Source organism: Thermobia domestica, chromosome 7, assembly GCF_964235325.1.
Source record: "Thermobia domestica chromosome 7, izTheDome1.hap1.1, whole genome shotgun sequence".
Taxonomy (NCBI): domain Eukaryota; kingdom Metazoa; phylum Arthropoda; class Insecta; order Zygentoma; family Lepismatidae; genus Thermobia; species Thermobia domestica.
In genome coordinates this window covers 121286044-121300551 of record NC_137460.1, presented here as the reverse complement: position 1 = coordinate 121300551, position 14508 = coordinate 121286044, and the positions used below count along the sequence as shown (strand labels likewise).

The 14508-nt window shown below is 31.2% G+C and overlaps 1 protein-coding gene across 1 annotated transcript in view; it reads left to right on the top strand.

Moving 5' to 3' along the window:
• The window catches only part of LOC145690378 (ATP-binding cassette sub-family G member 1-like), a 182619-nt gene extending 168602 nt beyond the window's left edge, over positions 1 to 14017 (top strand). Inside the window, exons 8-11 of the mRNA XM_081765208.1 lie at positions 1854 to 2022; positions 4311 to 4411; positions 6310 to 6465; positions 10690 to 14017. Coding sequence (XP_081621334.1) covers positions 1854 to 2022; positions 4311 to 4411; positions 6310 to 6465; positions 10690 to 11031 — 768 coding nt within the window. The 3' untranslated portion in view covers positions 11032 to 14017. The remainder of the gene's footprint in view (positions 1 to 1853; positions 2023 to 4310; positions 4412 to 6309; positions 6466 to 10689) is intronic.
• The last annotated feature ends 491 nt before the right edge of the window (positions 14018 to 14508 follow it).

The window sequence follows — 14508 nt, the reverse complement described above, 5'->3', positions numbered from 1 at the left end:
CATTTTTTAAAGCACGATCTTAAAATTGGATTACTGACCAAAAATAGACTACAGTCATTTTATTTACGCCAAATTAAATCACTAATGTGATAGGTCACAAGACTAATATAGATTTCGTAAAGAACAACATAACTAAATTTCCAATACGCTTATAGTTAGAAAATTAAATACACATACACAGTTTACTTCCTCCACCTCTAAAATAATTTTTAGTTCTCTTCATGATTTACTACTTACACACACCACCTTAAAATTATTCAAAAAAAACTTATTATTATATTTGCCATGCTACGTTATTAAGTTTTTGACGAGTCGCCTGTTGCAACAGCATGTAGATAGTAAGGCAATATTTTAGCTTCCCCAATATAACATATGTTTTAAGAAATTACATTTATTAGCACCAATAAGAATCATTGCAAGATATTTATTCTTACAAATTAATGCAATGAAAAACATGCGAAATGCTATTGATGAGAGTTGTATCTTGTAAGCATAATGGTACTCACGTCAGTGAATCTTTATTAGATTTTTAAAAGCAGATTACATAGTATGTAACTGGACAGTTAAACCTGAAAAACCTTACCTGTGCCCATTGTATAAAAAATCTTACTATTCACCAGAAAATTGAAACTATTTATTAAACATAACGCTAAATAATCCAATATTCAATCCTTTTCCTTGCAGAGAAATAGTAAACGCTGTTGATTTTTTTGTTGTAATCTTAGGAAACAGATATATTTTGGGTATTTGAACTTTTCCATGGAGTTTACTTTCCTGAACGAAAAGTTAAATAGTACTGGATCGTATCGCAGTTAACTGGTCTGAGGAGACATTGGAGCATCATTTTCAAGGTCAACAATGAGTATATAATTATTACTAGGAGAACATTTATTAAAATTTGAAATATTAACAAAAATAGTCTTGGATTCAGTACTCGGTATGATTTAATCATCCGCCATGAAAATAAAGCACAATAAAATGTTGACACTATACACATTTAGTGAAACTTCAGAATAATAAACCATTAAATTAGCAATTGAATTCTATTCGATTTTAATTTTAAAAAATATCCATTTTCTTATTGCTTTGAGAAAATTTATAGAACTCTATATTATTCTAGAATTATCTAATGACATAAAATTGCAATTAATAAAATCTTTGTTAAAAATTATGTTTATTATAGGTTTTCATTATAAATGAAGAATTTAGTCAAATAGATGACTTGAATTACTTAAGTAGCATTTATTTCTTTCAATAGGTGTTTATGCAATAGTTTTCGTTGAAATTTTCAGATTACCATGCCCTGAAAGTGATAGAAATTTTCAGTTTCTACAGATCCAGAGAAATGTATTTCCCTGATTTCTCCCTGATCTTTGGCACGGAATTCTCTGACTTTCATGACAGGTGCCGGATAACATTCACATACAAATAAGGAATAAATGACAGTGAATATTTATATATAAGAACATTTATTCTGTAGAGTCAAATAGTAATCAATTGCTCATACGTACATTCCACTTACCACCTATGAAAATCTGGGCAGCGTTACATACTGTGATCATTGATGGTTGGCTAAGCTGAAATTGGTGTACAATTAATGTTAGAAAAGATATATTTTTAAAATTTCCCTGATTTCCAGTCTGTTTCGCTGAGTTTCTTTGACTTGCAGTATTTTCCCTGAGTTTTTCCTGACTTCCCTGACCAGTAGGAACCCTGAATACCATCAGTGTTTCTAAAAAAATCTGGCATGAGATTCTCCTTTATCTAAAGTGACTTGATTATTTGTGAATTATAATCTTGAAATATATTTTTGTATTATGTTTACTGATCGAGAAGTAAAAATTTCTTTACAGACCAACATGTTTCTTCAACTAGGTGTAAGTGTAGCTGTGGCTCTCATGATTGGCACTCTCTACAAGGGAATAGGACCAGATGGCCATTTTGTGTTGAGCAATTTTCGTTATCTTTTTGCTTGCATAATTTTCCTCGTGTACATAGCTAAAATGACTGCTATTTTAGTAGGTATGTATTAAATACACATGAAAAGTATTTTTAAAAAATTGATATGGATGATGCCTGTTTGTAGCTGTTCTAGCAATGTTATAGTGATATAATTAGTTCAAAAATCTGAAATTCTCTAAACCAGTGTGAAAAGTGCATTCTATAGTCTAAAACCTGGCAGTGTGTGCATTGCTCATTAAAGTACTTAATAGCGCTTAACACATTCTTCGCAATATATACATTTTAAAACTATAAAGAACGTATTTTGTTTAGATGTTATTTCAAATATTTGCATCGTCTAGGCAAAAGTAAATAACATTTCCTTCTACTCTGTATATGAAACCCCATTTTCTTCTGCCAGTGACTGTATATCATAGTTTTACTTATAATATGATTCCATTTAGTATCCAGAACATTACAGTTTCATTGAACATATTTTAATTGATCAGAAATGACTTTCGAATTTCTAATTACAAAATATTTGCAAACCATATAATATCATCATCAACTCCATGAAGTTAGTAAATGTTACATAGCTGTTGAATAGTGACAGAAACACACAATTTAAAGAGACGTCATTACATGATTATTGCCCTTGCATCAAATTAAACTAAGAGAAAACAATAATTTCGTATGCTTGCTGTTGTTATTTACGATGGACCATTTCGAAGCTTGTAGTGAATTCAAAACCTTTAAAATTTTGTTAGCAGTATCATATTGTACATGAGCTAATTTATCAAAAATAAAATATTAATTAAACTTTTGTGAAATTTTAAATTGGATTAGATAGGATACGACCAAGAGTTTTCTATTTTAAAGGAAAATAGATAAAGTATTAAACCCTGAGGTATCAGTGTGCTTCCAAAGTTTCCTTTTTTTTATTTTAACAACTAATGTTTCACAGAAGTAGTAGCTCAAGCACCAATAGGCACTTGACACTATTATTTTATGTAATTGACACAATGAGGTATTCCTCACAACGAAACTTCTGCATACAAGTGAAACGCTAGAGGGTAAATAAAATGTGAAAACTTTTAAGTTTTAGATTTCCCTTGTTTCTCGTTTAAATAGTTATATTCGAAAGAACTTTCCCTGTATACGTATAGTAACTAATACTGACAAATAGTAGCAGATAATACAATTTGTATTTTGTAACAAGTCACATACTTCTGTTGAAAGCATTGTAAACCATGCAAACAAGATTTACACATAAACGTGGGTTTCAGTTTCCATCCCGAGATCTTCAGTTGCTTTGTTATTTTAATATTGAGTTTGATAATGTGAAATAATTGTGGAAATAAATGAATCAGAAAGGTAATTAATGATATAGTTCTTTGTATTAAGTAATCTCAGTGTGCGTGGAAACTTCAGTCTACTCGGAATAACAACTCTTCCAGCTTTTTAAGCTCTTCATTATTTCAGAGAGCAAAAAAGTTTACGAACTGTTGTGTTTCGATTGTTTATTTATTTTCAAGTATGTTTTAGGTGAAAATAATCGATTATGGGTATGATTATAAATGTGAATATAATTATGGTATAATCAGAGTTTCGAAACTAACGAAAGAAATGTAGCCTTAGCGCGTTGTTTATACCTATATATTCAACATCTATACGTACATATTCTTTGGTATAATATTCAAAAACATTTACAATAGATTGATCAAAATTATTATTGTTGGAATAGTATTTTATATTAATAATTGTTTCCATGAATTTAGTTTAAACTGGTAAAATGTTTTCTATTCTGAGGAAAATACTAACAATACATGTAATGAAACAGTGAAGTATATCATGCAGAATATAAATACATTTACAGTGGTTTATTTATATGCGTTTGAAACTACTGTGCTTCTTCTTCCCCAAGTAATTTTACTTTGAAGCTGAATGGTAAAGATTATAGTCTACTTCATAGATTTCTTATGTTCCTATGTTATTTGCCATGTTCGTAATACAACCACCTTTAACATACTATGTTTCACTATGTAATACATTTTGCGTAATTAAAATGGAACAGTAACATTTCCTGCGCTCTAGTATCAAGAACCCCTATTATTCACTCGTATCGCTGCAATACAAACTTAAATTTAGAATACATTGACTGAAGCAATATTTAATAAAATAGTTTATGGATGTAATAAAATATATCTTGAATTAAAAATATTAAACTAGTTATGCTTTAAGCCAGTAAATGCAAATTTTTGTAACTTAGTAGACGTTAATGTAAGAATTTAATGTAATACGGATATTTTTCTTCTTATATCTGGAAGAATAAGAATTAAATATAACTTTTTCTTCCTTTATATTGGCAGTTCCGTTGGAAGTTGCAATAGTTCGTCGAGAGTATTTCAATAGGTGGTACTCCTTGTTTGCGTATTATATGACCATCATCTTATTGGATGTTCCAGCACAGGTAAGTTTTTATTTAATCTATTTTACTTTTCTGCAGAACGTAGTTTACATCCCGGAGATTACATTCGGAACAACCCATTCGGACTATTAAGTGCCCATATAGGAGGGAAGGTGTGATTAAAGCTCATCTCCTTAGCTCTTTTATATAATAAAATAGATCAGAGCTGTGATTTATCATAAGGCTGTTATAGTTAGCATATACAAATAATAATATTAATATTAATAATAATAATAATAATAATAATAATAATAATAATACAAATGATAATGATATTAGTAATTTTGTATAATTTGCACTTGCATACTGCTTTTAGTTAAAATCGTCCTATAACTTTGTATATTTATATTGTTACTATTATTATTTTGAATAAGGCAAAGCAAATATAGGGGTCATGTGATTTTAAATGAAAGCAAAAACTGAAATATGATGCATTATTTTAGTTAATTATTAACATTGAGAATTTATACGAAAAGCCAAATTTGTCAATGGATGGTTTTCTTCAAGGAAAGGGCCTTTATTTCTTAATTGAAAAATGAAATTTAGCTTAATAATAAATAATTTGATTTTTTTAAATTTCTACATAATACAAGAATTTTTGGTGACAAACTTCCTTTTATTTGTGGTTGGGTGCTCTCAAGCAGAAATCCGAAAAACTATTCGAAGTTCGTTCTACTGATTATAATCACTTGAAGAGCATCTGCCTTGCAAGTTCAAGTGAATATATTAGTAAATGTATTACTGTTCCACTTCAGCTGTTACTTACAACTTTTATGTTGCAGCCACCAGGTATGATTTGGGTGGTAAATAATTTTGGGTGATAGATGCCTTCTCGCTTTTCTGAGTTTACAATATTAGTTGTATGCTATTAGTGGAAGACAAAACATAAAAACAACGCAGGCCGAATTTTGTAGGAAGCACAAGGAAATAAGTGAAAAATCATAGGGGGAAAAATCAAATTATGTGAGAATATATTCTTTGCTAATATGAACTAAAACATCACATAAATACAGGGTGGATGTAAAGTATCTCACCGATGACATTAATAACAAGAAAACTAAAAATGATAGACGGATTCAGTTTGCGGCAAATAATAGGAAAACTCAATTTCTTTTACCGGATTTGGAGAATTCCAGCATGTTCCATTAGCTGCTCATGTGAAGTCACATGCGAAACTTGCGCGTCGGGGACGATCTTCTTGTGTTAACGCCTTATATGCGTTTAACTTCAAACGTTTGTGCAACATTTTTAACTCAGTTGACTTTTGGGTGTCTAGTTCACGTGATGCGTGATTTTGGTAAGCTTCGGTTTAAAGCAACACGAACAGCTTTCACATGTTCCTCACTAACACTCGGTCTACCGCATCTATCACAATCTGAAACACTTCTTGTTGCAATAAATTGGCTATTCCATTCCTTTATGCTCTTAACATCTGGAGGCTGCTGTCCATACTCTCTCCTAAATATTCATCGAACTGTGACGGGAGATTTTTTTCATGATACCACAATACACATTTCACTTTCTGCTCTGCTAACGCAATTTTTAAACAAATGACTGTTGTACTGTGGCCAGCTGTAGTAGATGGCAGCACAGGTTGTGGCAAAATCTTGAAGTATCATACAAGCGATGTTTTCAGACTGCATGCTTCTATCATTTATTGTTTTCTTGTTATTAATATTTGCTATCAGAGACAGACTTCATGTTCACACTGTATTGTAGTAATAATCAGTACTCACATATTTTGATAAATTATTTTGTTTCTATTAATACTTCCATTTGAAATCTTGAGTAATCATTCGACAGAGAGAAAAATAATTTATATGTTGGACAACAAAAAAGTCATTAACAACGAAAAATGTTAGATAGTATTTGATAATTTCTTCTGTTTATTTTATCTGCAGCTTCTATATGGATCTGTTTTCCTCGTCATAACATACATTATGACATCGCAGCCAATGGAAATTACAAGGATGTTCTATTTTATGATTGCCTGTCTTATGACGTGTCTCACTGCTCAAGGATTTGGGTTGTTTCTAGGAACCAACTTATCAATAACGGTAAGGATTTAAACTGAATTGTTATACAATATCAATGGTAATTTCTTTATCTATTTTCTTATTTATTTTAAAATGAGACTCTATATTAATTAAATGGTAGGAAGACATTTGTTTTATATTAACGTATGTTCAATTGTATCCATATGATACATATGAGCATGGATTTCATTTCCGTTGGAGCACAGAAATTTCGATATTGATGCAAGATCGAGGTTATTTAAATTAAAACGCATAGAACAATCTCTGCGAACAGTTCGTACAATTTCTGAGCACTGAAATCATTGCTGAATTTAGGCTATCTGACTCCCTTCTAGCCATATCGTCACCATCCTAGACGTGGATGTCAGATTCGAGAATAAACATTTAAAAACAAATATATTAAACTCACCAACAGCATGCAAGAAGCTACAACAGGGTGATCAATATAATGACGTTTACCATTTTATTAATTTTTAATTTCTCTTTGTGTGATATTATGAACTCGATATTGCATAAATTCACTACGAATTTCATCTGCACCCGGAGATTAGTGTTTTATAAATAACTTTGTAGCAATTTAGCAATCGGTCAGGCTCGGAAATATACAGTTCTGCTGTTTGTACGTCACTTTCTCCAAATACATTATTTCTTGGCTGCGTGTTGAGCAAATATTCAAAGAAATCTTCCAATCGTATCCGTGAGAATTATGGCGTGTACTTTCTGTAGTATATACGCGCGAGATTAATAGCCTTTCTTAAATATATATCCAGGATATTTTTATTTTCACTATTATTTTATAGTTCAATAATTTTAGCTTTCAGAAATGTCACGTTTCTTTCTTCTAAAAGTTTCTGAAGATTCTCGCCTGATGTCAAGGAACTTTTGTGGAGTTTTATCGTTCGTGACTTGCAGCCAATGCAATTTTGCCTGTTTTCTCTTCTCTGCTAGTTTAGAGCATTTCTGGTCGAATCATGGTGTGTTGCTACGTATTGTCACGTACCCCAATTTTTCATTTCCTGAAATTCCCAAGTATCCTCAACACTAGTGCAACACTAACCCATAATTATTACAATTTTAGTTCAGAAGAAACCCACAACTCCCGTTACTACATATACAAAATGTTAAGCTAGACTCACATTTTGACATGTAGCGTTCACGTAACACGCATTTCCTCAATTACACAATTCCTAGATTCCATTAAGTACATACTGAAATTATAAGATATTCATAAATTTTATCCATAAATAACTATACTATACAAAATAATCCGAGCAAGTTATAACTTTCAATTATAAATAAATTTTTCGAATATTCTCACAAAGTACAATCTTTCCTCCATTCCTTACAGAGACCCACTAGTGTGTCCTCCATATTTAGCCTTATTGCCAGAAAATGATAAATATCTTTCCTACATGTCTCAAAGTAAACTACTGCAAGCTATTTAACTTGGATATACTATTCACAGTAACTAGACTTCTGAATCTTTCTTGCCTCTGCCTGTATCAATGTCAAAAGCATAGATACAAAGGTTCTTTATGTTTTACACCAATTTTACATGTGTACATCCCAGAACTCATTTGCACATGTACAGATGATTGGGCATTATCATGGCAATTCTTTTCACTTCAGTTTCATCTATCTCCCAAACTTACTGCTGTATGTGCATTTTACTTTAAAAAATATAAAAGAGTCTCTACCTATAAGCATCAACAATCATCATTCTGCAATGGTCAAATTTTCCATGTGCCCTACTCGAACACCACAACAACCACAAATTAAAGTTCTATTTAACTTTTCGTGTTTCATTTGAAAAACCTTTTATTCAAACTCCACTTCTTTTCCTAGAAATACACGAAAGCACATACATTCTACCATTTTGCTGAAAATCATTGGCCTTCACTAACCAGCTTGTAACTTTCTTCATCAATATTTCCTTCCTAATCATTGTTTCCCTGTAGCAGTGTAACAATAATAAAAGTAACATTGGGAAAACTTTGTGATTTTTATTTCTATAGCTTCTCTGCTTTTTTCACTAATTTTGTTGTTTCTTTCTTATTTCATTCTTAACTTCCTTAATGTAAACCATTTCCATTTTGTTATACCTCTTAAATTTCTCTTGGTACACCACAGCTTCCTCATTTCTCAAAATGAAATATATATTCATATGTCATTTTATTTATTTCATCTAAGCACATACTTAAAAGTTGCATTTTATGGAGTGTATCTTTATAGCTGAGGCTGTATACATGTGTGTGTAAGGCGTGTCCAGAAAAAAATAGATTCACTATATATTATGCAATAAGTTCCTTAATAATATATTCACGGAGAAAATAAAGTGAAGTTTAATAAAATGAATGTAATTTTTGAAAGATTATCTTACGACAATTACTTTCGTTAACGTCTGTAAAATCTTGACATTTTCCACGATGATAATTAATCTCAAGGTGTAGATGTATAAGTTACGGATTTATAGGTGTAACATGTAGACCACTGTTTAATTCAGAGTATAGAAAATGACAGAATGGAAGTCTGGAAATAGTGTTTCATTTTATAAAAAATCCATATTAAATCGAGAATATCAATACATACAGGGCAACTGCTATATAGTATGGTTTCCCTGTAATACCATTACTTTAGTTCTAATAAAATGTCAATATGTAAGTATTTTGTAAAATATGAATTTATTATTATTATATGTTTAAAATATTAACAAAATTATATTCAGTGGTACAAAATTTCTTTCAAACAATTACTGTATATTTATTGCGTTTATTTGGAAACATTTGTTGATAACTTTTAAGCATTGAAGTGTAAAAAGAACATGACACTTTATTTGTTGAAGTACCGTCAAATGGGGTGAAATCGGACGGATTTGAGACATTTTCAATTGTACTGGAACTACGTTACCTTATTTTGCTAATGTAAATAGCTATATCGTGGGGGATGTCTCTCGGGAATAGAATACAAGAATCAAAAGAATTTTTGACCAACTGTGCACATAGTTAAAAAACATTAAAATGTGTCCGATGTCACCCCACATGGTGGGATGATTTCGGACACTATAGTATTTCTGCATATTAGTCCAAAGCTGTGTCGCTATGGTGTGAAATCGGACAGTAAATAATATTTAACAGCAGAAAGGATGGTTGTCAGACATATATTTGAATACTTTCATACTTGCAATTACACATTTTAAACTTTATTTAACATAGTGAAATACTAGTATCCTAGATCAGGAAAAATACATATTGGTTTAAATCAATAGAACAAGTAAAAAGTATTTTACAAACAATCATGTTTCGTTGGTCCATTAGTGCTTCAGATTAATATACACTTTCTTGGAAGTAGGCCTAAAACTTACCCCTTACTTTACGTGGCTTAGCTAACACTTAGCTAGAATCTGTTCTTTGTCGACCTTATCTTCATCGTCAACTGGTGGAAAAACAAATACCGATCGACTATTCAAATATGGACGAAGAAATTTCACCTCCACATCCTTTGCTCCCACATCTGTCACAACTCCAACATACTGTCTTGCAAGTTGTTTTCCAGCCCGCGAGTAGTAATAATTCACCACAACAAAAGCTTCTACGTCCAACGTTCCTTCCTCCTCTTCTGTAGTCACGTTACACACTTCACTTTCCATTTCTTCGTTTTCTTGGGGATCACTTGGTTCTACTTCCTCTCTCCCACTTGCCCGAATAGCACTTTTAAGTCGCACAGGGTCATAATTTCGTTTCGGCTGAACGCCAAGCTGCTTCTTATAATACCGTGGCATCGTCCGAAGTCACCCCAGGTCACTCCACTCCACTTCAAAACTGGCACTACGTTGCAAAATGAGAGATTACGGTTTGTATTATCAACATATATTTTTCGCAAGTAATTGAGTGTTGTTACTTTTGCCAACAGATCCCATACCGTTTAATAGTTTGGGGTCCATCAACATTATTTTTCAGGATATATTTTTTCTTTCACCACAAGGCATTTCAACCCATGTGTATAGGGGTGGTAAATTACACTATTGCTCCGATATCTATGGTTAATGCACGTGGCATCATCTATTGACCACCAACCGAAAACGCGCCTTTCTAGCTTTAACAGTAGCAGTTTAAACTACAAAAGCAACTAAGTAAGTTATAATCGTCCGATTTCACCCCAGCGTCCGATTTCACCCCATTTGACGGTATCACTGTTGTTATTATTGAAATACACTTAAAATGTTTACTGAATTCGTTTGTTTTCCAGATGGGAGTATTTTCTGGCCCAACTATTTCCGTTCCTTTAGGAGTTTTCTCAGGATTTTTTGCTGCTAAGTCAACCATTCCTACTCTACTACGGTGGATATATTATGTCAGCTATTTCCGATGCGGATTTGAAAGTGTTGTTTATGCCATTTATGGATTTAGTAGAGAAAAATTAGCCTGTACACAAAACTACTGCCATCTGAGATATCCAGAAACCTTGTTGACAGCTATAGATATGACCGAAGTAGATATCTTCCTGAATACAACACTACTTCTAATATTTACAGTTGGTTTTCATGTTTTAACGTTCTGCTCGCTTTGGTTGAAGCTTAACAAACGTTGAGACTAATGTAAGCAATTGGTTTTATTTCATCATATAAAATATTCTTTGTGTATTGTATACATTATAAAAGCGTGTATGTGCTTTATACAAATATTTATAAACAAATTACTCAGAAATCTGAGGTAACGACTCCATTGGAGTAATGTGCTCAGAGCATGAAATGAGTGATAATTTCGTTAGGAAATGAGTAATGTTTATGCAACGAAGTCCTTACTATTGCTTGGTGTGATCATTAAACCACACAGATGGAACTAGATCTTACGTTAAAGCATTCTGACAAAGTCAGACAATTGAAGCATAATAGTAACATCGTATATGCAATTAAGAGAATATTGCCATTTAAGATTAAATGCCAGTTTTATAAGGAAATTGCTGAAAGATGAAGAGCAGATAAACTGCCTTCACTCTTTCTATTAGAAACAGTATTATTACCAAAGACATTTAATGTTGCCGTAGAAATACTTATACAGTAGTATTTTGAAATGACGGATCGCTTCCGTTTTAACGGTGTGGAAAGTGATCTCCATGAGATCAATAACTGATACAGAAAATACGAAGGGATTCATTGATATATATATATATATATAATTGTTACGAAAATTTTCCAATGTTGGAAACTTTTTAGAACTGAAAAATTACATGTTATCAATTTTTTGTACTAAAACAATACTTCCTTTACCTTATGTAGTATTAACACTAAAATACTGTTAAAAGGTCTCCCCGTTCTGTGAACAAAAAACATGAGCTGATTTTATGTTGCTTTTGTTTCATGTTAGAAAATATTTTCTAATTAGTCTAGTCTCTTTTTAGTGTCAACAAAGATAGTAAAAAATTAAACTTGTAATATTAAAAGTTCATGATCAAATACATATACATAAAAATGGTCTGTGTTTTATAACAAATAAACAAGCAAAAGAATTGTTTGTATACCTTGATCAGTAAATTTGCTGTTTCCGTTCTTGTTTAGAGTCATATTAACTGACGGATAATATTTTTCATTATATATATTTATGAGCTCCTGATATTTCATTCACATAATAACTTTGCAAGCTTGAACAAGTTGAAACGACAACGAATAATACATTGAATTGTGTTCTTAGGAAATATAATTTATTTCATCTTGCGTTGAAGTTTCATTCAAACACTAAACGTAAAATGTAAGGAAGTGTTATGTAAGAAAACTAAAGCTTCAAGTATATTAAGTTCTTAAACTCTAGCTATAGATGATAGTGCTGGTAAGCCTGGTTAACTGATATTTCATACACAAATAATATCAAAAGCAACCTTTAATTTTTGGTAAATAGAATACGAAAAATGTAATCTTTCAGTTAAACACCCCACGATTATGCCCTTCAGGTTAACAAGTGAATGATGATTAAAGAATTTGGTGGAATAAGAATATGGGAAGAAACGAGAGTACTCCGAGAAAACCCACGGAAGCGATGTTGTCTACCACAATGAACCAGGGACCTCACACCCAGTGGTAAGCAATCTACCACTGAGCAACCTGCCCTCAAAAAATAAATAAAATAATAAATTTAACTTTCATGTATAGTTTCCTAGTTCAGTTCCAATTACTATTCATGCAGTAAAGTGGACAAAGCATTTTATTTATTAAGGAGTATTTTTTCTGAATATTGTATTGATATTGGTGGTACATGTAGGAGTTTAGTTAATTAGTGCTATATTGCTACATAATCTATCCAGGAAAGAGAAATTCATTTTAAAATCCTACTTTTAAAGGCCATACAATTTAGGCGTAGCCAAATATGACTTTCCCTTGTTTCAACATACATTACTCTACTAAACTACATAGATTGTTGGCATTTAGTTCCAACTGTGGAATAGTATTTTGGTAACTAGGGGTTTGAAACTACTAAACTCATATGCTTTTCACAGTTGTCTTGTATTTATATAAATTTGATTTTGAGTGGATTTCTGTGTTTACAGACTCCATATAAAGTCTATATGGAGTTGTTACTAATCACAGGGAACGCCATATATATAAGATTCAAAGTGATAACATAATTGTAAGGTACGATAGGTAGGACCAAGTAATACTGTTGTATAAAAATAAATTAACGATTGTATTAGGTGAGTGCTTTACCTTTTTGAAAAAGAAACTTTGAATGAGTACTTAAGAAAACTGTTTTATATGACAAGAATATGAATGGAGAATTGTCGGGAGGACAACATACAAATACTGGAATAGGAGAGAACGCATTATAAAGATATACTAGGCTATAGTTTATATTGAATAAAGATGATAAAGAAATATCAAGGTTTCTGTTTTATGTATTGTAAACTATTCAAGTTTAGCTCACTTCAAACACAGGAGATACCTGATTTGTATATAAGATGATTTAGCTCGTATTGTAAATTAATATCTCGTTTATTGCTAAATTGTTCTGTTTTATTGTGTAATGTTACAAATAGATGTATAATATGCACTATAAATGTCCTTCGAAACCCTGTGATATAGCATTTTTATCGTTTATTTTCTTGGTGAGTTATTGTATTTATCTGAGAAGTGCATATTCGGGATGGCTTCGTTCGCATCATGCCACGATATATACTTTTATAATCTTATGAACTCAGATAATACATTAACTCATCAAAGTTGCTCATAATTAATATTACATACGTATATAGACATTATAACTACAGCCATATACTAATTATAAAGTAAAATAAATACTTGTGACTAAGAAAAAATCTATGAATGAAAAAATATAACATCAACGTATTTACGTGTACTGAGTAGTTAATTCGTTTGTAAATTTCAATAATATTTAAAAAATAATTTTACGATAGAACTGTATTAGTTAAACTGTTTTTCGTAGTTTATTATTATTATTATTGTTATTATAAGTAAAATATACGCATAAATTATAATTGTGATATATGGTAACAATATATCTTAAATAAATTTGTAAGAAATAGACTGATTGTAGTTTCTTTTATTTATATATAGATTTTTCTGTTTATTTACTTGAATATGAAAATAAAATGTTATGGTCAAATTCAATCTGATTTTCCTTTTAACCGCAAGACACTTTCACTCTCAAACACTTAGTGTTCTTATAGTTTGTTGTTTAAAATATATAAAGACGAGAATATTCTTGTGGTTTCAAAAGAAGCACGATGGCTGCAGATTGAAAAATTACTGGTTATGATATTGGCTGGGTTTGGCTTCGTGAGCCATCTCTAACAGTATTCATTGAACTACCAGAGAAGCTTAAAAGCGTACAATGTAAGTTGAAAATTTTGAATTAGAAAGTATCATAATTCATTGTGCAAACGGTACTGCTATATTTTGAACAAAAGTGTTGGATTTTCCTGAGAAGAAACGACGTTTTGTCAGAAATTCAGCCATTAAAGTAGTCGGATGCTAATATCTGTGGTTATGTTTGTGAGAAAAAAGTGAAGCAAACTCGTATTTAAATACTAATAGTTAAATAGTATGGCCAATTTTTT